Source organism: Phalacrocorax aristotelis, chromosome 11 (assembly GCF_949628215.1).
Source record: "Phalacrocorax aristotelis chromosome 11, bGulAri2.1, whole genome shotgun sequence".
Classification (NCBI taxonomy): domain Eukaryota; kingdom Metazoa; phylum Chordata; class Aves; order Suliformes; family Phalacrocoracidae; genus Phalacrocorax; species Phalacrocorax aristotelis.
The window spans coordinates 9,571,595-9,595,139 of NC_134286.1; the positions used below are offsets into that span (position 1 = coordinate 9,571,595).

Here is a 23,545-nt window from a genome sequence, read left to right on the forward strand (position 1 = left end):
GATGAAGATGGAGTCACATGTAGTAGTTGGATGAAGCTCTAATTGAGTGGGAAGTTCATTAATTCACTTTTGACGTCAGTAAAAATGATTTTTTTTTAAATTGATAGACTGGGAAAATTATTGGTGGCTTTCAGAGATGGGCGTGTTTATAGCACCCTTCAGCTGGCTGTTTGTGCTGCTGTGACTCTTCCAGGCCTCACATTGTACATAATGTATATATTCTGAAGGGTTCTTGTAACTTTTGTGCTGTGATTTCCTCCAAAGAAACAGTAAGTCCACAACTGAAGAACTAGAAATTAATCATTCAGAGTAAGTTTGCACTTTGAGAAAAGCTACATATTTGCAAAACCATCTGTGAAATCAGCAAGTAAATCTACTGGACATATTAATCCCATAGTCCTGTTTTGCTGGTTTCATGTTTTTAAATTATTTTTTAGATTTTAACTTTTTCAGTGCGGTGCTTACAGGTTGCAGATCCAAGTCCATCTGAGCGATTTGTATCTGGTATTTTTAGGAACTGACTTCCACTGCCTTGGTCCATTCTGACCCAAAGCAAAGAATGATGTGCCAGTTTTTTTAAAGCAGGATCAGTGGACAGCATGTGAATCCTTCATATCCCTAAACCACATGCATGACACTCCAAAGTAAGCAGACATTGGCCTAAATCTTTATTTGGGAAGCCCAGATCAGCACAGATGAGGCTGGTTCTTGGTATGAGGTGACTGGGTGAGGTTGAAGGGTTGGAGACACACTGGAGGACAGATGAGATGATGCTTCTGCTCTTACACTGTACAAATGCACAAAAGTCTTTGTGAATCAATGATCGCTTATCAATCCCGGATGTTCATAATGCGAGTCTGCTGGCAAAAGGTTTACCCTCTATTTGGGTTGCAGATTTGAAAAACAGCTTGTATTATGCCAGAGTGTTTAAGGAGATACTTTTCAACAGTGTAATTTGGGAGCTAATGTATCTTTAAATTGTTACTGAGTGCAGCATTTTACATGACTGAACACATCAAAACAATTTCAAGTATGCAAAAATCTGCCCAGTTGCAAAAGCGATAGTCATATTTATCTTTAAATGATGATGAATCTCTTTTCCTGTGGCTGAAAACACATGAATTTCTTCCAAAGCTGGGAAACACAATTCCTGACTCGGATACAAACTTGCTTTTCTTTTTGTGCCATTTTTTGTTGCAGAGAGACAAAATAGTGTAACTAGATTTCTTTTTAAGGGACAACAATAAAGGAATATTTCAGACAGAAGCAGACCAGGTGCTACTTGCTAGTAGACCGACGAGATAACCTTACGCTGATTGTCAGGGCATCATATCTGTGCAGTTCCCCATACAAAGAGAGGTTTGTCTGCAAGCCTGATAACAATATAATGTGTTGATTGACTTTTCACATAGGAGAGTGTGCCCCTTTCATGAGCGGATTGGCTTTTACTAATGCTTTACTGCAGGTAAGCTGATAAGAGTGATTATGGGGATCTAATAAATGAGGCTGTTGGGCGCAGCCCTGCTTGGTGTTGCAGGAGAGGGCTCCGGCCCCGGAGCAAGTCGCAGCCGTGCTGGCTGATGTGCGTGCCCAGCGCTCATGCTGGTGTGCTGGCACTTGGCTGCAAAACATCCTGGAGAGGTCCTGTGGGCATGGGGCTGGACCATTCCTCTCTTGCCCCGTGGCTGCCATGGCTCCTGGTCTCAGAAAATGGGAGATGCACCCTGAATGAAGAAGGGTTGCCTTCTCTCCTGGTAGCATTTCTACTCCTCTGAGGTCCAGGACAGTCTGGTTCAGCTGAGATTCTTTCCTTGTGTATTGCTGGACCAGTGTACCTCACTGCGTTGTCTTTAGCCTTGATGGAGAGTGGAGGCGGGTAGGTGCGGAGTGCCCATATTAGCTCATGGTCCTTGGGATCGTGCTGCAGTTTGTCATATCTGCTTATACGTCAGGTGTCTTTGACCACCTGGGCACCACCGAAGGGGAGCGGACATGGGACAGCACTATAGCTGAGCTACTGCTCGATGGTGCTCAAACTGCAGCCACCAGCTGAATGCAAGACTGGGGACAGCAAGGCGGATCCTCTGGCGCACACTGCCGTGACGCTGGGGATTTGGCTACAGGCAATGGCAAGGACTGAAGAGGAGGAACATCACGCAGTGGGGACACCCAGAGGTTACACAGAGTCAAAGCCACAAGAAGACAAATTCACAGAACTAAGGTCCATCAAGGTCTATTAAAGGCAGCTTGGCTTGGGATGAGCTTGACATGCGTCTGCCTGGAAAGTGCAGTGTCCCCAAAGGAAATACAACTATGTGAATAACTGGAAAGACAATTAACGTTGGGCCAGGTGGCCCTGTCTCATTGAGAGGGTCTAGGAGAGGGTCCTGGGCTCTAGGAAGTGGCTGCTGCATTGCTGTCAATCATCTTGCCCTGAGGGAGATGTCCAAGAGAACAGATGATGTTTCAGGTGGACCCTGGAAGCCACCACTTATTGGAAAACTTTTGGGTACAATTTTCAGAGCACTCTTGAGCCCGAAAGGGAAGAAGATGGGAAATGCTGAAATTCTCCAGACTGCCTTAAAAATCCTGACCTCTTAGTTCCCCTCTTCAAATTTGAACAAATGTGTTTGTTTTTGCATAGGATATTGTCATGATGACCTAGCAGTGCGAGCTGCAGCGTCGCATAATGGCAGTAACTGAAGGCTATGGGGAGCTGGTGTTTACTTAGATGTGGTTGAGTGAGAGCCTACACGGCAGCCATGTCCTTACCTGGGATCCAACAGGTTCTTACTTGCTGCAGGTGGGAACATTGCATTCTTGAAAATTAGCTTTTAAATCTTTCCATAAATATAAATGTATGTATCTATGAACTAATCAAGCCTGACTAAATGAAGCTGTGAGTTAAATATCTGGAAGATGCTCCCTGAAAAGTCATGGGTTATAGTGGAGGAAAAGACATTGCCTGAGATGAGGCTCTCAAAATGAAATCAATGGAGAGACCATGCTGGACTCATGTGTGGGCCTGATCCTGGAGCCTGGTGCTGGTGGCTGATGGTCTCCAGCAGAAGGAAACACAGACCTGCCCAGAAAGCAGCCTGTCTTTTTAGTCCTTGCCAAAAAGATATTGGAAAGAGGGAAAGGGATGCTCCTCCAAAGAAATCTCTCAGGACTCATTGTTTTTAATCTACATTTCTTTCCCTCTTCTCCCCGCCCCTTGCTTTGCAAGTGAAAATAGTGTGTGTTTGGGTACGGGCTGCAAATCACTCATCAGTCAGCGTATTACCAGGACACGATCAGTTACTGAGTCAACACTGCTCTGTGTGCTCCAGAAATGGAAGATTCATCATCTGTCAGGACGAAGCTCTCTTCGAGTGTTGTGCATTAGCCGTGACCTGTGCGTGCACATCTGCTGGGGCCGACACCAGCAGTAACATGAACTGAACCAGGTGTGTCTGTCCAAGCGCTGGCTCCCCTGATTCCCAGGTGGACCTCCAGCAGATCCCCGACCCCTCGCACGGCTGGGATGGATGAGCTGTGAGCTGGAGGAGAGGTGTCCTCCTTCCTGCACGGTGGCTGCCAGTGGGCTGTGCTCTGCCTTCGCCATCTTTCCCTGGCCCCAAGGGTTTCCAGGGCTTTTGTGGCTCTAAGGAGAGCCCGGATGGCTTTCTGCAATACCACCAAATTTCAGGTAGCCGAGTGCTTCTGAAGTTTGCCGGCCTTGCCAGCTTTTCTGAGTCTGTGGTGCATCTCACCTGGGGCAAAAGTGGCTTGACCTCAAAATTTAACCTCCCCTCATGTTGTTTTTATGGCAGGTCAGAAACTTTCTGATGGGAAGACTTGGTGTTGGAAAATGCCTCTCTGCTGAAACCGTAATGCAGTGAAGCATGCTGGGGTTTTGGGTGGGATATTTTGTTTGGGAAATAAATTGAAACATCTTTCTCTGCTCCTGCAGTGGGGAAATGCAGCAACAGCCTGCTTGCCTGTACTGCAAGAAAATGCAGTCAGCTTTCTCTCCAGAGCAGCTTCTTGTCTAAAAGTCTTCTTGAGATTACGTTTTTAATTATACCACAGAAAAAAATGAAATCCAAATGAATTGATTGGACTTTGTTGGAGTGGTATGTCAACTTCCCCCCCCTTTGATTTTTTTTAAAAAACAACAGAAAATTTGGCTGCATTCTGCCTTTATTCTGCTTTAGAGCAGTAGCACATTCCCTGTTTTCTGTGGGAATGGAAATCTGGCGTTTTGACCAGCTTCTGTTGTTTCAGAAAATGTCTTCAATGGTATTTGGGGCTCTCAACAACATCTTGCTGTCTGTTCCTGCTCTTCCTTCGCTCTTTGCTTCCCACGGAACCTGAGACGATGCTCTGCCCTTCCCTCCCATGGGAGGCTGGGTCTGTGCCCAGCACGGGTCTTGAATGCAAGCCCAGCCCGAGGATGTTGCCTGCCAGCAGCACCTCTCCTTTCCCACACCTTTCTTTCTCCAAGGGCCCGTCTGCATATCCCATCTCCAAGCAGCCGGGAGCTGGTGCCCAAAGCGCTGTCTTGGGGCTGACTCTTTGCTGGATGCTGAAGGACCCCATGCACTGCTGCATGCCCAGGATGCTGCTGCATCCCTTGGCTGGCTGCTCCCTTGGTGGTTGTATGCTGTGATGTGCAGGGACATATGTATTGTGGTGGCAGGTACTGCTGGCTGCTGTGGGGCCTCGCTGGCTGCGTTGAGTTTGGCAGCTGGACAGACTGCCAGGGCATCTGTCTCTGTCTCAGTCCAGCGCAGGAGTCCCGGCAGGATTTCTAAAATGTAAATTACAAGTGCAATGTGATACGCATCCTTTTCCTTCCCCCCCCCCCCGTTTTAATTCAGTATCTTGAGCCTCTGTAAGATTTTGGACTCAAAGCTATTTTGGAGTTGCTTGTGTCCCATGGATACTGGAGACACTTCCTGCATGGGGAGGCAGACATCTGCTGCAACCTGTTTTGGGACTTTTTTTGTGTTAGGCAGGCTGCAGTTGGCAGGTGGGAGCTGGTGGTTATTATCAGAGTCTGCGTAATATCCTCTGCCTCCCTGATAACTCTCCACCGGCTGCTCTGCAGCTTCAGTACGTTCACTTGTCCTGTTCTGGTTCTGTGTAGATCATTCCAGTAAAAAGTAAATTAAAAAAGCAAGTTGTGTGCTCCCCAAAGTCATCGCAAAACGTAGCCTGCTATATCTCTTCCTCTTCCCTTGTCCACATAAATCATCTGCTAAGGCAAGCGCAGAGAATGTGAAGGAATGCACTTACACCTGAGAGGTTCTCTTCCCGTGCCTTTAAGGGCAAACTTCCCCGCTTGTGCTCCGGCGGCCGTTGGCAGGGAGCATCTGATGTGCTGTCGCCTTTGATTTCCCTTCCTGGTGATTGTAACTTTATTTCTGCCTTTGCAAGGCTCAAGGTCCAGAAACCATGAAGATGATCGGGGGCTGGAGCACCTCCTGTATGAGGACAAGCTGAGAGGGTTGGGGTTGTTCAGCCTGGAGAAGGGAAGGCTCCACAGAGACCTGATTGCGGCCTTTCAGTACTTAAAGGGGGACTATAGGAAAGATGGGGAGGTGCTCTTTATCGGGGAGCGCAGTGATAGGATAAGGGGTAATGGTTTTAAACTGAAAGAGGGTAGATTTAGATTAGATACTAGGAAGAAATTTTTTACTGTGAGGGTGTTGAGGCCCTGGAACGGGCTGCCCAGGGCAGTTGTGGCTGCCCCATCCCTGGAAGTGTTCAAGGCCAGGTTGGATGGTGCTTTGAGCAACCTGGTCTAGTGGAAGGTGTCCCTGCCCATGGCAGGGGCGTTGGAACTAGATGATCTTGAAGGTCCCTTCCAACCCAAACCATCCTACGCTTCTGTAAAGTGTGCCCAGCATCGTGCAGCCGACACACAGCCGTGCACGGCCGCCTCCCCGCAGCTGCTGTGTGGTTGGTGTTTGCCAATGGAGCAGTTTTTCCTAATGCGGGGACAGTGGAGATATCAGGTGGGGGCGGGTCCCAGCGGTACTCTGGTGCTTTCAGGGGAGGCATTTGTCCTGGATGAGCAGGCTGTGCCGGGGGAGCTGCTACAGCGGGTGCAGGGAGCGAAGGCTTTGCACGTGCCACGTTCCCCTCCTGGGCTCCGGTGGGATGTTCCTGCCCCACTGTGAGCTTTGGTGGCAGTCAGAAAGCTTTGCCCTTGTCAGGTCGTGTGCGTATGTCCAGGGCAATTTGGGTCTTGCAGCTCTTGTGGGGATGGAGGTCCTGACTCTGCCCTCTCCAGGTATCCCCTGGCCCTTTTTGACACCTCCTTCCCATCCCCCATTTGCTTTATTTAACCCAGAAACATGGGGGGGATGCTCTCTCACCACTCCAGAAAATGAAGCTGAATGCTTTCTTCTGGGCCCCAGACCACTGCCCAAGATCTGCCAACCCTTGTATTTCCAGTGAACGAATACCAACTGGTGGGACAGGTTTTGATCCTGGAGTTTCAGCTGATGTTATCCTTCTATTTTGTTTCTCTGAATGTTTTCAATGGCAGCACTGAATGGCTGAAGGCAGCAGAAGGGTACGGCACTGTGGGTGGAGGTAGGTCTGGTGCAGCCTGGAGTCCCCAGCTACCAGTGTCCCCCTCGCACAAATAATTCCAGTCAAGTTGGTCCTCGGGTGCACATGGAGTGGGGCACTGGCTTAAGTATCTTGCTGATACTTAAGTGTCTGCTGGGCCAGGCACTTAATGCTGTTAGCAGATGCTAAATAGGTCTTTCTTATTTAGTGGCCCAATTTATTAAATCAGGCAGCAATAGTCTTGGAAAAGCAGTGCCGGAAAAGGGAGCAGAGCAAGCTGTAAGTTTCCAATTTCTGCTGGATCAGGCCCCTGGAGATCCGTGTGATCTGGTGCATTGGAGGCAGCGCTATTGCAGTGACTCATAAACAGATGTGCCCAATTTACATTGCAGCTTAATACCTTTGTTTAAAAAAAAAAAAAAAGCGCTTTTTCAAGACAAATGTGTTAAAGCAGATGTTTCCAGTAAAACAAATACTTGTATGATTTACAAACAACTTCCCACCGCCAGAACTCATTAGAAAATGTGGAAAAAAGAAAAATTGTTCTGTGTACCAACAAAAAGATAAAATAAAATACAAAAATAAGGACATGGCAAGGAGGTATTTCTACACACTGAATGAAAAGAACTGCTGTGCTGGGTTGGGAAGCAAGAGGCCTGAGAACGATTTCAGTTGCTAATAGCAGTAAGACTACCCTGACCAGTTGCATACATTAAGGAGCAGAAATCTGTCTGTAAAAATACTTAACCAGCTCCTGTTATGTGGGACACGGGGTAACTGGGACCACTGTGTGGGATTACCTGGGGGTTTCTAAATCGCTTCCGTCCCATTGAAACCTACAATGGGGGGGCCAGCTGGCTGCAGGACTGCACTAACCCTAAAGCAAAGCAAACACAGCCCCTGTGGCAAGCCTGCTCTGGGGGATCCCTCCCTGCGCATCTTCCCCTTTGCATCCCACAGCTGGGGTGGGAGATATTTTCTCTGCCTCTGCCTTGACCTGCAGCTCAGGCTTTCCAGGGCCTTGCAAACCATGGTATCGCTGCATTTCCTCAGGGGGCTGCCGCCCATCCACCTGCTCCTCCCAGTATTTGGGAGGCAAATGCAGGCGTGTGCTGAGAAACTCTTGTCGTCTCTGGTCTCTTTGGACCCACTTTTTGCCCGGCTCCATTGCGGGGCTGCTGTCACACAGTGCCTGCGAGCCCAGCACTCATGTTACATACAATTTGACACCCCATGTGGTCTTAATGGGTTTCCCAGGCTGCAGCTGCAGCACAGCCAGCATTTTTTGTTAGCTGCAGGGGCTGGCAACCCCCCTTTGCCTTCCAGCTCTCTGCTACGCAGGTATCATTTTTTTAATGCACTTGTTACCTCTTTCATCCAGGAATTTGTTGCTAAAGAAACAGCAACAGTGGATGTTTGGGGGTTAGCAGGCTGCTTGTCTAAATCCTTGGCACCTGTGCCCTGGGCAATTGGCTTGACCAACTTCTGAGAAGACACGAAGGCATCCAGTCAAGTGACCACAGCATCACGGCTTCATCCCCTGCCTCTCCCTGCAGCTTTGCTAGAGCATCACGGTAGGCCTCCGTTGTGACCGAGGCTGCACAAGTCCCATGCGATGCGTGCGGGTTTCACCCAGCGAAGGATGGCAGCTCCGCAAAAGCTGCAGCGAGGGTGGTTTCTGGAGCACCTCTGCGCACCTCTGCATGTCAAGGTGCCTTCCCATGGCTCTGCTGGTGGAGCTGCTGGGGAAGTCTCTCACAGCTGGATGGGTTGGGAGGATGGGCAGAAAAAGGCAGCCTGGTGGTCTTCTGCAGCCTGTCGCACCTGGGAGGGGTGATACAGCAGCCCAGCAGCCAGCAGCTCATGAGGAAGCAACAAGGATGATTTGAGGAGCTTCTGATGCTTCTTGGTGGACAGACATGGGATGACTCAGTGGGGTTCATCATTATGAAAAAGGACCCGCTAGCGTCCGAGACCTCTGGGGTATCCTTACAAATAAGGGCTGAGTGGGAGCACTGAAAGATGGCTGTGGGACGGGACTGCTCCTCGCCCTCCCTGGTGTCTCTCTGGTTTCTGTGCCTTGCCATGAAGAGTGTTTTCAGAGCAAAACCTTCACAGGAGGACTTGCTGGAACATGTCTGGAGGAATTAAGAGCATCCCAGGAGGAGGAGGCCGCTGCTGCAGAGTGTCTTAGGGTGCTCAGAGGTGCTTTTCCCAGCTTGCCCATCAGTGCTTGTGAAGCCTTGTTGCAACCTTGGCTCAGTTTTAGCCCTTAGTGAATGGAGGCTTGCGCTCAGCTCTCGGGAACCCTGAGGCTTCAGTGCTTAATTAATCTCTGCAAAGCAGAGGGCGTAATTAATGCCTGCAGTGTGCTTTGAGACCCTTGGGTGAAAGGCAGCATGCAATCGCTGTGCTTTGCCTTTCCAGAGCAAAACCACACGGTTGGGTCTGTGAAAATCATCACTGGCTGGTGCCATGTGCTGTGCGCATCCATCCCGGGATGGCCGCTCATCGTATTGCAGCGTTTGGGGGATTATTGGTCTCTGCTGATGCTGTCTTGGGGAGGGTCATGGGCAGATGTAGCCCAACACATCTTCTATCCCGTCCTTGCTATGACACTTCCTGACCAGTGCAAATTGTCATGGGGACATGCAGCCTCATGGGGAAAAAAAAATCTCCCCTCGCTCCTTAAAAGGGGCCATCTCCATCTGCTTTCCTAGCATTTCTATACAGACTTTTGTAATCTATTCCTGAAATACCTTTGCTTTTCAGCAATTTCTTCAAAGAAGGAAAATCGCCACTAGTTTTTTAGTGTTGGTTTTAGATTAAACCATCCTGCAAAGACTAAGCAAACCGGGTAAAAAAAGAGTATATTTTTGGTAGCTTAAGGGCAGCCAGGGAGATTTCCTTCCTGATATCTGTAAAGCTTCCCCCCCCACCCCCTCACTGTCAACATTGTTTTTGTGGGTGTTAAACATAAAAGAGAGGAGAACAGATTGCAGACACGTTGAGTTCCAGCACAATCAACTGTCATTATTTAAAGAAGACGGTTTTAACCAAGTCTTTAAAATTACCTCCTCGTTTATCAATTGTCAGGTGTAAAACTGCATGTCGTACAGAATTGTTCCCTGTCACATGCCATCCTGACACTGTTGCACCCGCTCACGCTTTGGGTGATCTGCAGACATTTTACACCACTTGCCACTGAGCATTAACAGAAATAAATTAACACTTTAAAAGCGTAAATGTTGTATTTCATAGGAGTCAGGCAGGATATTTGGAAGGGAAAGAAATGTAAATAGAATGACATTCTTAAGCAAGATTATTGATATGACAGGGCTAAAGAGCTTGGGATTCTGTGAAAAGTGCCTCTTTTCATCCCTCTAATAAGTCCATTACTTGCACTCGGGAATATTTTAAGGTCCTTTTCATGCTGAATCTGGAGTTGAGCATGCTTTGCATTTCAAGCTTTGTCTATGAATCAGTAGAAGCCAAAGTTATTTCTGCTTTAAAATAACAGGAGCAGGGAACAGCTAATCTCTTTTCATTCTGAGTCCCTACATTATTTTACTGGACAGAGTTTGTGTTGGCTACAAAACAGGGCATTCACAAAATCTATGAGAAGGAATTTAGTCTAAGAATGAAGCCTAGATTGCAGTATGCATAAAGACTCCTTCTCCTCAGGCCATTAAGAAATTCCAAATGTGAGCTATTTTGAACAGTGACATTAAATTAGCCTTGCTAATTCCAGTAATTCAAGCCGATAACTGAGTTTACAAATCTACTAGATGAGGCCTTCCCATAATTACAATCTCAATGTGCTTTTCAGCTAAGGTGAGTTGGCACAAAAAAAAGATAAATAAATAAAAGGGGAGAAAATGCGCTTTCTGTTCTGGCTTTTGAGATTAATATCTCTGAAGAACAGTTAACCAGCTGTATTGCGCCAATAAGACGTCCCCTGTCCCGGACTGGTAAGTTCATTTTGCCTCTAACATGCAAGTGAAATGCAGAGAAGAGACTGGATTTTTCCCTGCTTTGTTTTTTTGTTGTCTCTTTTCAAAGGACTGTTGATGCTGCTGGTGCTTGTAGATCAGGCTTTAGTTGTTTATTTACAGCTAGTAATTCCTACTGGGAAAACAAAGAGTCTGACTGTGTTCTCTTCTTCTGTGGGGAAAAAAAACCCCATTGTTTGGTGGATAAATTCAGGTTAGAGCAGGTGGAGCAACAATACAAAGCAGCAACACCCCCCTTATTCCTCTGGAGAAGAAGTTGTTTTCCAGATCCTAACACAGCTACATGTTCCCAGAGCAATGGAAAGGTTTTGAGGATATGTTTTCAAAGCCATAAGGCAAAAAATAATGAAACAAATGAAAATTGAGTGTGTTATTTAAAATGGTGTTAATTTTATTATTATGAGTATGTTTTATTATTATGAGTTGAGCTGATGTAAGGGCGAACATAAGTATTCACATCAGCGCTTAACTCGGGCTGCAATGTTCATAAAACGTCCTTTTGATCAAGCTGTAAGTGTTTTGATCCTTATTCTACGAGCATCATTCAAAGTGACCTAACTGTAGCTCCAAACAGACATCTGCAGCTGCAGAAGTCCTTGAGCAATAACAGGTCAGGAACTTGAATGCATGCTCTGCTGGGAATGTTAATATTGCAATCGTCTTTTTTTTTGTTCCAAATAAGGATGAAAGCACAAACACTCTCATGAAATAAAAATTCCCGACAGAAATTTGTTCTCCCACCATTGACTGTGGATACTTGAGTCAAAATATTAAAACAAGATGCTATTTTTTAATCTATCAGAATAGTAATGGCATGGCTGCTAAATATTTTTATATAATTGGCATGTTGGTGTTTGGCCTTTCTCCCTTTGATAATGCTACCATTGGCATGGCCAAATGAAATATCTTGATTTTTAGAAAACTACCCTAATTTAAGAGGATGTTTTTCTGCTGCCTGCCTGTTTTTCTTCTGGGTGCAGCTCCTGCAGCTCACAAAATCGCGGCAGCATATTGCATGGTCCCACTGAGCCTCTTTGGAAAAGGGATGGACCAAAAAGCACGCAGGAAGCTGGCGGGCATCTCCTCCTCTCCCTGATGCAGGCAGATTTCCTACCACTGATGCATGTTGCCCATAGGCTTAGGTAAATGCAGCAGATAATGCCCCAAAATAGTGTTTAGGGCAACATTAGGTAGAAACAGCTGTGCTGTTTTCAGGGGCTGGAGGGAGCTGCTGTTGCTCCCCGAGGCCGGGGTGATGGCTGCGGAGGAGTGCGGTGGGGTGGTGCGGGGCAGAAGCCCATCACTTTTCCCTTTTCTGGGAGGGTGGGGGAGGCGGGAGGCTGAAATGCACTTCCTGATTTCCAGAAAACTGTTATCTCTAATCTCTGTAATCCGTTTTAGAGAGGATTTTGTATTTTTCAAGAGATTTACAAACTGGATTATGTAGCCTTTTTATTTTGATTTTCCACTGTGATTGTGACATTCCTGAGGCTGGGCTGTGAGTGCTACAGATAGCGCGGACGGGGAGGCATTCGTGGGCTTGGACCTCGGAGTCCTCTTGCATTGTCATCTCCTTGTTTCACTGCTCGGCTGATACCTGCTCGCTGTGCTGATAGATGTGTCCCCAGAGCAATTTGGATGCTCCCATGTGAGCTGTGCAGCCCTGTCCCTGCTACCCTCCGTGGCTGCTTGTACAAGCTGACCCGGGGAGGTGCTGAGCAGGAGCCCAGGGCTGATCCCCTCCCTCCCTTGCTCCCTCCTCCGGGAGTAGGGAGAGCCAAGGTAGTCTCCTTGAGCTCCACCATGGTCCCAGCTACAAACACTGGTTTGACGAGGTTGCAGCCGCAGGTCCCCAAGCATGATGGGGAGCCCCTTGCCACCCAGGAAAGTGCAAGCGTGATGAGATGGATCCGCACACCCCGAGCACCGCAGCCACGGGGTCCTGGTGCTCAGCTGGGATGACACCAGGCTTCCCGTCAGAGCGGCTGCCACCATCCAGCTCTATCTTTTCGCGCTGTGGTTCCAGCAATGCTTTGGGACTAGGGTTTGCTCTCAGTCTGGGAGGGAGGCAGGGAGTAGGAATCAGCCCTGGTTTAGTGTCAGACATCTTGTGCACCCGTAAGCAGCTGGGTTTAATTTGGGTCTTTCTCTGCAGCCATGCAGAAGGCAGTGCGAAGCCAGGTCCCGGTTTGAGACTACGGTGGCTGTTCCTGGAGCTCCTTCCAGAACATGACCTGAAGCTGTTAAAAAGTTCCAGCATAGGAACCCAACCCTTATTTTCTATATAAAGTGGGGAAGTTGGGTATGGTGATGTTTCCCAGGGCTTCCTGCATTACCCCATTTTTATAGGCTGAAGTCACTTTAATGTTGTTTTAATGCAGAGCCATGGGTTTATTATTTATTTTAGCAGCTTAATGCAATTTAAAAAGCCAGGCCGTGCTGTAGCCTCTCAGCTCCCTTCCCTTGGCAGGGCTCTCACCTCAACCCATGCTCTGCAAACGTTCCCCCAGCACGGTCAGGGAGAGCTTGCTTTGCATCCACACCAATGATCTCAGGCAGTGTCAGAGCACAAAACCTCAGGCAGTTTCTGCAGGAGCAGAGGCAGGCTGAGCAGATGTGTGCAAACCGCCATGCCTGAGCCTACCTGCCAGCTCTACCTGTGGGCTGAGCAGGTATGTCCGTGCCCAACCCAAATTCTTGGGTTATGACCCAAAATGTCACTCCAGATATTTTCCTTGGCGTCATGAGTTGTAGTCTGGTGGAGTCTCTGTCAGTTTGATCCCCAGGCTGGGAGCGCTGCTCACATGTTCTCTTTACATGGGTGCTCCAGCAAAATACCAGCCACCTTTGATTTTTCTTTTCCTTACAAGAATAAGGGAATGATGGATGTCCAGGGATTCTTGACTAAACGTAGACATTGCACCCAGTCCTGGTCCCTTCTGATCAAAGAGGCACGTTTCTGGTTGCCTACTTGGAGCATGAATGCCACAAACCCTGGTCTCCACGGCCTGGGCCCTGTTCAAGTCTGGTTTCCACAAGTGGTGAGTCATAAAGGAAGATGTCAGATGTTTCTGGGTGTCATAACACCACCATGGGTTTTCTGATCAGGCGCTGAGAAAACATCCTTCTGCCTTGAGGGCTGCCTTTAGCAGCTGGCATCTGGAAGGCAGGGACTATTGCTGTTGCCCTTAGGACTGCATCTTGGCGGGTCTTGCTAGTACGTGGATGTCACTAAGTGTTCCGAGCTTGGAGAGTTGAAGGCCAGCAGGTAGCAAGCTGCCTGTCCTGCGCTGTCGCCGGACACAGGGCTGTCCTGGTCATGGGGGAACAAAGGTGAAGGAGAAAATTTCGGTTGGGTGTGGTGATGATGTTTTTGGTCATTAGAGGAAATTTGAAGCTTTTCATTTTGCTCTGTTGTCACTGGGAATGTTACCTCCCAAAATCAAGACTGTCTGAGATGTCTCAGTTGACAGCAGAGTGATCAGAAGGCATCGCTTTGTGGGTTTAGACCTTGAAGGTCACCAAAGAGGGAGAGGGTGACTCCCCATCTGGGTAGGCTGGGATACATGGGTGATGTGCAGGAACATTGCTTGACCTAGTCCTATATTGCTGCCTCATAAATCACTTCACTTCCATTCATACTCTTCTGTTTCCAGTATTTCCTCTTTTTCTTTCTTGACTCTTGCCTTTGTAGATGCTTTTGGCTGTCCATGTGCAGCTCCCTATTTTTCAGTTCATCTCTCCTAGTTACTTTAGGTAGCAGCTCTTTTTCTGGACAGTGCAGCTGGATATCAGACCAGGGCGTGCTGCTTCATCATCAAAGTACAAGGACTCCAGCACTTCCAATTAACAATGCTAATGAGATTTGTTAATTTTTAATAGATTACATGAACGCATTTTGCTAAACACGTTTTTGTGGCTCTGCTCTGTGAGTACAGTTCAGAAACTCTTTCACTTGCTGCCAAAGGGAAAATGATTAATGCAATTGCAGACGCCAAATTCTCTTCGGGGTAAATCTACAGCACACCAAGGAGTAAAGAGGAATTTAATGAGTAGCTTTTCAAAGTAAACGTAGGCCCGGGTCATAAATGATAGCCCTTTCTTGCCACCAGCCTCTGGCCAAGGTGGGGTGGAGGAGCAGTCGCTTGAATTGGGGTCATGGTGCAGCCCCTCTGCCTGTGCCATCTGAAGTTTGGGGGTGTGTTTTGTCCCTTTGGCCCACTGAAAGCTTGAGGACATCCATAGACGAGACTTCTATGGTAGTGCTGGAGGCTGGGCAGCCAGGGTGTGTGTATTAGCTGTCTCGCAGAGCTTATGGCCAGTTACCTCGTGTACCCAAGCAGCACCTGGTTGCACCCCTTGGTGTGGGGCTAAACTGGAGCTTCCTCACCTCTCCATACTGGATGGCTTGGTCCCCTCAAATCAGCCTAGTTGCTGCCCTCCAGATTGCTTCAATCCTGGGGCAGCCTCCCTCAAATTGGTGCCGGTTTTGTGGTGGTGCCTGTGGTCTTAGGGTCACATGCTGCAGGCTGCGGGCCGTCAGCGGCACGCCGGCAGCCAGGATGTGTTGAAGAGGTGAGCGGGGGAAAAGTCTTGGTTTGCAAATCAGCAATCCCAAACCCAATTCCCTTGGGTTTCTGCCCAGGAAGTCGGTTTTACCGCTCGCTGCTGAGCTGCACTAGGCTCCCTTGGCCACGTTGCCGACAGCAGCGAGATGATGTTAAGCCAGAATTTTTCCCCTGTTTTTTTCCCAAATCTGTATTGCCAAGAGCCGCACCTCCTAAATTGCTGCGGAGGAGGTGGAAAAGCAGAGGCACAAGACCATGCACATGCTGCACATCCATCCTGGTGATCTCACAACCGTGCCAACACAAGCATTGCGGCCAGCCCCGGCTCAGCATTTTAATTACGCACTGGCACAGCCGCACCTATGGCTGGGCTGTTGCCGCTCATTGCGCAAGAAGACAACTGGCAAACCTGTTGGCGCTCCAGGGTTTTAGAGGTAATAAGCCAGAGGGCAAAACCTCCCTGGTGAGATGAAATTGTGCTTGGCTAGGTGTTTGGAAGAATTTAAGGTGTTTTGGAGAAGCAGAGGGTTGGATATCCCAGCTCTCTCTGTGCAGTCATGGCTCTGTAACTCCATGGATGGGTTCAGACATTGTCTTTGTGGATGCAGAGGTGTGTTTGTAGTGTGAGCTGTTTGCATGAGAAAGCCAGGTAGCTGGAAGCTGAGGTGAGCGGAGCTTTTGGTTTTCCAACAGGAAGAGTTTGGGATGAAATTGGACTGTTCTTCTAGATTTCAGGTGCAAACACCTGTGAGAGTGAAGTGGTTGGTGCTGTAGAGATGAAGTGATTTGGGAGTCAGGGTCAGGCAGTCTGATCTGTGGGATTACAGGCTCGTATGCTTTGCCTTGCAACAGGTCAACAGCTTGGGCTTAACTTAAACACCTCTCCCTTTAAGAAATCCAGTCTTGCTTTGGAGACAGCTAGAGTCTACTGCATCTATTGGCAACCATTGCCCCACACTGATGAGGCTTGCTGCCTAAAAAAATTAAATAAAGCAGTGCACCCCAGAGACTGTAATTTTCATTGATGACGGTAGCACGTGCTTTCCTAGCCGAATCCTGAAGGACATGCACAGGCAGATGTTCACAACGGACCACGAGAGCTGCAGGAGCTTGTCAAGCTGCCCTGCTTGTCTCTGACATTGCTACTCCATGTGTTTTGTGCTTATTGGAAACACATGGTCACAATCCATTCCCTAGTCCCTTCGCACCACGGAGTTTCCATCATTTGCAAACAAGGGCCATCACCATGTCCCTGCAAGTGCTTTGGCCCGCTCAGCAGCCTCATTTGGTGAGCACGCTGTGTTAGGCACAAGGGTTTTGCCCCGGGGGGATCCCCTTCGCACCCATTGCTGCTGCACGGGGGACCAGCAGAGCTATCAAGTGACACCACAAAGTGGTTCTCATGCATGGCCATCAATTATGGCTCTGTTACTATGTTAGGGCCATCGCTGGAGCCATCTGCCAGGGCAGGCTTGGCAGGCGGGCAGCCCAGAGGCCTGCCTGTGAGATGACATTCCCTGGCTCCGGGCTCTGGGCAGCAGCCGAGCCAGCCCGTGGGAGCCAGGCACCGTCCTCTTGGAGGTCATTTGCCGGAGAGGCATTTGCTATCAGTTCTTTGCTGTGTTGCCCTTTTAGGGGTGAAAAGTGGTGTTCTGGTAGGCAGAGGTGGATTTGGCACAGGAATGCCTGCCAAAACGCTGCCTGCATGCCAGTGCTCACCCTCCTGGCTTCTGCGCCAGCTGCCATGGGACTAATTAGACCCGCTTCAGCCGTCTTTTGTAGCTGCCTCCAAAGCTAGTGTGGTTCAGCAAGAAGAGCTTTTTAATGATTCCTGCCCGATAAGCTTGCACGGAGTCGGTATGCCTAATTCTAGTCCTAACCCATGGAAAAATGCTGCCGCTTCATTTTGCGGGTGCAGAAAGCGCATGTTTAGAGCTGGCACAGGTTTTGTCATCCACGCTTCAAGACCATTGAAGCTTTTGCTGTCCTGGGAGCAAAGCGCAGCAGCTTTGTGTTAGAGGGGCTTTTGTTACTAAAGATGCTTCCGGAGGGACCGGCTTGTGTTTGGCTGGAGACCTTTCGCCAGCTGCGTAAGGACTCCGGGAAATGGCACGGCACGCTCGCTCAGCTTGCATGAGGGGAAAAAAAAAAAGCAGAGCTAATGATTGACTATTATTTTAAGGGGATTATCTAATCCGCAGCCCAGAGGACAAGAGGGGCCAAAACGAGTGAAGATTGAACACGTAATTAGTGCAGATTGTTGGTAATACCCTCTGGACTCCAACTGATTATAAACAGAAACAGATTTTCGTAGTTTCCCCCCACCAAAAAAAAGCTTTTGCAGGCCAAAGGGCCACTTTGTAGCAGAAACTGTTGCAAATTAAGTGGGTGATCACAGTGGGGGCAGTGGAGACCTTTAATGCAGAAGAATGCTGGGGAGCTGGGAGGGAGAGGCACAGCTTCTCTCAGGTTATTTTGCAGCATAAAGGCAGAGTTTTGGGTGGAAGTGACCAAAATGGCATATGCAGGTTAGTTTCTGTTACCTCGCCAGCCATCCTGCAGCTCCATCCCTGGTGCCAGGGCTCCTTCTCTGCCAGCGGCTGTGGGAGCAGGAGGTACAGGGATGCGGTGGTGACCTGGACTATCCAGGGATCCTAACGAAGGCTGGAAACCCTAATAAAGCCCTCTCAGGAAGCACCTGCGTAAGATCATCTGCTAATTTGGATTATTATTAATATCATCATCATTATTGTTGTTATTATTATTAATAATAATTTTTAACATTGTTATTGCCTGGACCTGGTTATCAGCTGTCTCTGGTCTGTTAGAGGCTAATACTTTTTATTTGCCTTTCCTCCTATGTACCAAAGGTCAGTAGAAGTAAAGTGAAGGGGATTTGCAAGAGTTACAGATCCATTATTAATACAAAATAGCAGACATACGGCTAAATCCATCAAGCCTAGAAATACAGCTGGGCACAAATAAGCCCAGAGAAAGAAACAATGGAAGGAACAGTGAAAACAAACAGCACACCCAAGCACTAAACTTCTGAAGCAGTTAAACAAGGCTAGGAAAGGAGCTCTCAGATCTCTGATGCCAAGAGGATTTCTGTTCCCTTCTCTCTAATTTGGTCAAAGGGCATGAATGAGAGAATTGCCTTCCCATTTGGGGTGAAATGCTGTGATTTAAAAAAGTACCTTTACTCAAGTTCAGGTGAAATCCCAGAATTTGCAAATTTCCCATGTAAAAGAATATGTCTGAAATGATCATTTTGGTACACTTTGGCTGAATGTTTCCAACACGATTCAGCTGCTGCATTGCGACCCGCACAGGAACTCGCATCTCATAAATTACATCGCAGATTGAGACTTTAAATGGGAACGTCAAAACCCTTTGTGCTGTTAAGGACCTTGCTGAAACACTCTTGTTTCAAATTTCTTTTCTAAACTAAAGGCAAGAGTAGTTACTCTATTCCCATGGATTTTTTTTAGTTTTGCTAGGATGTCCAATAAGAGAATATTCTGCCCCAGAAGCTCTGCTGATCGGCTGCAGGTCACTGGTCTGGAAGCACGCAGGTGCCTGATGGTGCTATGACCCCATGGAGCATGTTTTAGGTTTTAGGAGTCTTTGGAGTATGTGGAAACACCTTCCAAAACACTCCAGGGCAGGCCATCATCACCGTGATGGGATGTTGTACCAGCTGAGGTGTCTTGTGTAAAACAACAAACCTCAAAATATTCTGCTGTGATTTTATTAACTCAAATCCCTTCCCTTATTCTGCAGAAATGAGCTTGGGAAAATAAGGTGGTGCAGCCAGGCTGCTCCCAAACTGCCCTGAAGCCGGCGCATCCCTTGTGCTAGCAGGACTTTTTCTTTCTGTGCCTGGAAAGCAGCGTGGGATGGGCAGAGGTGGCCTCCCGGCTCATCCCTTTCATGGTGGCTCCTTTTCCCGCTCTGCCCGCAGGTATGCAGCTCTGGAGGACAGCAGCCTTTTAAAGCAGTACTTTTAAGAAGAAAAGCAGGAAAGTTGTAGAGAAGAGGAATCCCAGTATCTGTGAGAAAATCCTGGAGAAGTCAGTTTACCAGGCGGGTTTTGCTTGCACCTGGCCCTTTGTGCGCGTGGATATCTGCTCCCGTACAGCCATTTCTGACCCTCTTTGATAGCCTGGGCTGACTCAGTTGTCGTGCTAACATTGTTATGCTTTTGTTTTGCAGTGTTTGGGTATTTTTGATTAAGAAATACTGCCTGTTTGCCTTGGCAGTGGTGCTCGTTGGATTGATGCGGCGTTTTTTAGCTGGAGTGTTTATTCAGCCTCTTGGATTCTTTCTCAGGGGTGGGGTGGGATGATCCAAACCCGTCAGTATGCTGGTGATCCATGAGGGCTTGTGAAAGGCTTGAGCCAGGGTCTCTTCTGATGGAAACCACCAGCTTCTTCCACTTCCAAAGGCCAGGCTCTGGGGATGAGAGGACCAGGCTTAACTGATTCCCATCTGGGCAAGAAAGCTGGTCCCCAAGGAGGAGATGGCAGCAGCCCAAGAAGGGGCGCAAGGGACCCAGATCCTTGAGTCAAGCATCAGTGTACCCTCTCGGTCCAGATGCTTGGCAGGTAGAAACACCCAAGGTGGATCTGGCTAATGGCACCTTAAAACACCTTTTGCTTTTTGTTCTTGGCCCTGAGAATTGCTGGTTTCTTGCATTTCCACATTGTCTATTTGGACTTTTTTATTCCTCCCTGTCCCAGAGAGACAAGGGCAACTGTGACTTACTTCTCAGCAGGGCCTTTGCAGCCAGTGAAGGGTTGCCACAAGGTTTTCCCCCATTAATGTCATGCCTTTCTGCCAGAACTATCAAAACTTTTATACTGGACATTTTCTTGGGTTGGAGCTCCCATGTGCTTCATCTCAAAGTCCCCATCTTGCAACACCACCATGCCCAGGGTGCGTGATCCATTCACATTCCTCCCTCTCCAGAGCTTTGATGAGGTGGACAGGGGATGGGATGGATGTGTTGAAAGTGCTGTAAGGGGCATATTTTGCACACACTTATGTAAGACTGCGGTAATGCAGCAATGCAGAGCTCCTCGGGTCCTCAAACCAGGAGGTATTTGGTGAGCAAGGCCTTGTGCTGCCTCTGGGTTTGGGGGGACTGTTTGTGCTCGCCTGGATTTCCTCAGTCCTGCATGCATACTTGCGGTGTCTGGAGAGCAGACACCATTTGCATTGCTCTGAAGCTCAGCTGATTTTCGTTGGGAGTAGCTCTCCGGTAAGCCAGATTCCCTTGTCTCTTTTGTCATCTTACCGGGGCACCTTATAGTTGTGATTTTTTGTTCTTTCCAAGAAAAAGGTTTGGTGTAAGATACTGGGAGGTGCTCTGTGACTGGGGCTGAGTGCAGGACTGACAAGATGTTTGCTAAGCTCTTCTGGCCCATTCACCCCTGCTGCGATGCCTTCGACCGCACTCGGACCCAGCCGTCCCCAGCTGCCGGCACGGGCTGCCCTGGGGACCCTGGTGCTGGTTGGGGCTGGACGTGCTGTGCGATGGGATGCCGGCACGCACCATCCGTTATTAACCACCTCGCTCCTTCTGCTTTCAGAGCTGGCATATGACCTGGATATGGACGACACCTCTGCAAACAAGCAGCTTCTGAATCAACCGAGCAAAGACGGCGCCACGGTCCCCAGCAGCAACCCCGGGAGCGCAGCCCCCCGCCCCAGCCCTGCCGCTGCCATCGCCCTGGTCGTGCTGCTGCTGCTGGGCCACCGGCTGTGAGCGCTGCCGGCAGCATCGCTCAGTGTCTCTCCATGCCTTTTTTTAATGAGCAAGGCATTCGGAACCTCTTCTGAAATATATGCACATTTCCAAAGACAGGACAAATGACTCGAGCCAGTTTTATAAAATAATGTGGTATCTTCACACACACACAAAAAAAAAATCCCCAAAAAGCATTTATTCATGATAAACTAGTAAAAACGTAATATTGCTTTTTAAAGATAATCCTGTTTAATATAAGAAGGTTGATATCAAATTGCGTTCCTCGCAGTTTTTGAAGACTGAGGTCTCCATTGCTGTTAAGTTGAAGACCATATTTCATCTTGAGTTGTTCGAACATGCATGGGGTACAGAAATTTTCTCAGCAAATATCAGATCCCTCATCCCAGTTGACTTAATACAGATTTTGTCTGTAGTTCAAGCAGTTTTTGTACTTCCTCCAAATTCAAGGCTCACCCCTGGGAATCTGGCCGGCACATAATACAGAGGGCGTGTGAAGACAGTGGGGAAAGAAGGTCAGACATACAGCAGGAGGAAAGATGCTGTGGAAGAGGAGTTGTTGTGCACTGCAGTTGTCACGGACATGTGCTCCTGTGGGCATGAAGCACACTTGCATCGTGGCAAGTTGCAGGTGATTTCGCTGCTCCTCTCCCAGCCAGGTGCTGTGAAGCCCTTCAGTGCAGGCGGCCAGTCCCCTCCGGCGTCCCTGTGCCCCATGCAATGCCCTGGTTCTATTCTTCAGAAGCAAAGCACCTCCTTTCCCACGGGAAATCTGCAAACACAGCTCCAGCCAAAGGACAGACAGCGTGGATGTACATGACGTGCTTTACAGGGATGAATAACGGGCGTCCAGAGCATTGTGCTACAAGGGAGGAAAAGAAAAGGATTTGCAGGAGCCCGAGGCAGATGAGACTCTTACTCATGTGTTTCTTTGCATGTTACTTTACTTAAGCTATCTCTAAAATAAAGGCGTGCTGGAAGTTGCCTCCCATCTCTGCAAGGTGATGCTCTGCCTTGTTCCTGGAGCAGGCAGCCTGGAAAGGCCATCGGTGCCCAGCTCAGGAGCACCACGGAAAGGCTTGGCTTAGTCTGATTAAACGGATGGGCTGGGGCCAGGGAGGGTTTGGTTTGGTTTGGTTCCTGGCCAAAATGGTTACATATTTCTGTTTAAGATGCTGTCTTTGCTAGAGTGATTATATCCACGGTATCTTAAGCTGCAATGTGTGCATGTACTCATGCACGCACACACTCAGTGCATGTGCATGCTTTAATTATTTGTGTGCCTCAAGACTTTTTTAAAAACAGCTTTATATTTGGGAGAAAGTAGATAAATCCGAACCACACAATCAGATGGTTTGGACAGTGGAACTGTGGTGGGGCTGATCTGGCTCACCCTGGTTTGAAGCTTTGCAACTGCATGTAGTGCATCACAAGCCATGGCAGAGGGAGAGCTGGCTGCTCACCCCGCTCCTCTGCCTGGGGATGTTAACTCCCAATTTACCACTCCTGATAAAGAGGAGTGGACATGGGCTAAGCTCTGGCTTAGCTCTGGTTAATGGTTGGAGAGCTTTCCTCTGCGTTTCAGACCCCTCATGTCCCATCCACATCAGGGTGGGCACTGGGGATGTCTGGGCAGCACTGGTGCCATACTGGCATTCCTGTTAGTGCTGATTTTTTTGCATCCATGCCAGTGTGATGCATATTTGTATGCATGTATTTGTAATTTACATGATCACAAACCAAATTACAATCCTCTCCGTCTGTTGGGACTGCTGCTTGCTGGGGAGCCCTTGGGTCAGAGGGATCCCGGTGCGCAGGAGTGACGTAGGGCAGAGCCATCGGCGTTGCTGGCAGAGACATTTCTTCACCTTCCTGCCGCTTTGCTCTTGCGTTGGCCCAGCTCTTCTCATCATCCCTGCTTTGTGCTGCAGCTGGCTGTGCCCATGAGCCTCTACTCCACCAAAGGGAATATTTTATTAGAGCCACTTGAATTCTCATCGCTTCTTTTCTTCTGATCGTTTCCTTTCATCCCCCTGGAGTGCTGGGGTGGGAGTAGGACACTGGGTTTGTTCGGAGATGATGTGCTGCCTTTGCCTTGCCAGGTATCCCTGGTACCAGCATGGGGATGTTCTCACCTCTAATACCATGTCGGAAATAATTCTGCGTGCCGCTTCTTCCTTGGGTAAGCAACAGGATGGGATGGTGGCACTGGCTCTTCTGCAGTGCGAGTCAAGTGTGCTTTCTTTCTCTCTTAGGGAGACAACACGGCTGTGCCTTGCTGTGTGTCTCACAAAGCCCGCCGGGTCCCACTCTGCATCACCACAGCGCGATGCTGATGCTTGTCAGCAGAAGACACCTCTGTAGCACGCTGAGCCCGGTTTCCCACTGTACACACATGCTGTTTAGCAAAGCTGTGCTTGTTGGAGACTTTGTTATGATAAAAGATCACAAAAAAACCAGTCTTTGAGCCCACTACCTGCCAAGTTTATAAAATAATGCACTATAACTTGAAAGAAAGCTGTTGAATTTGACCCTGCAGTGAGTTTGTGCACATGTTTTAACAGGGGTTTTGCAGGGGATGCCCTGGCCACCGAAGTGAAGTAAAGCTGGCAGTGTTTTGTTCAGTG

General features: G+C 48.5%; 1 protein-coding gene across 4 annotated transcripts in view; it reads left to right on the forward strand.

Moving 5' to 3' along the window:
* Positions 1 to 23,545, forward strand: part of GPC3 (glypican 3) — a 156,115-nt gene extending 132,570 nt beyond the window's left edge. For 2 of the 4 annotated variants that reach the window (XM_075106811.1, XM_075106809.1), the window contains one exon: positions 20,743 to 21,909. Coding sequence is in view for 1 of the 4 variants with exons in the window: in XM_075106809.1 (XP_074962910.1) it covers positions 20,743 to 20,918 (176 nt within the window). In the remaining 3 variants the exon portion in view is untranslated. Of the gene's footprint in view, positions 1 to 20,742; positions 21,910 to 23,020 lie in introns of those variants that run through there. The other 2 variants (XR_012662712.1, XR_012662711.1) reach the window with 2 other exon arrangements.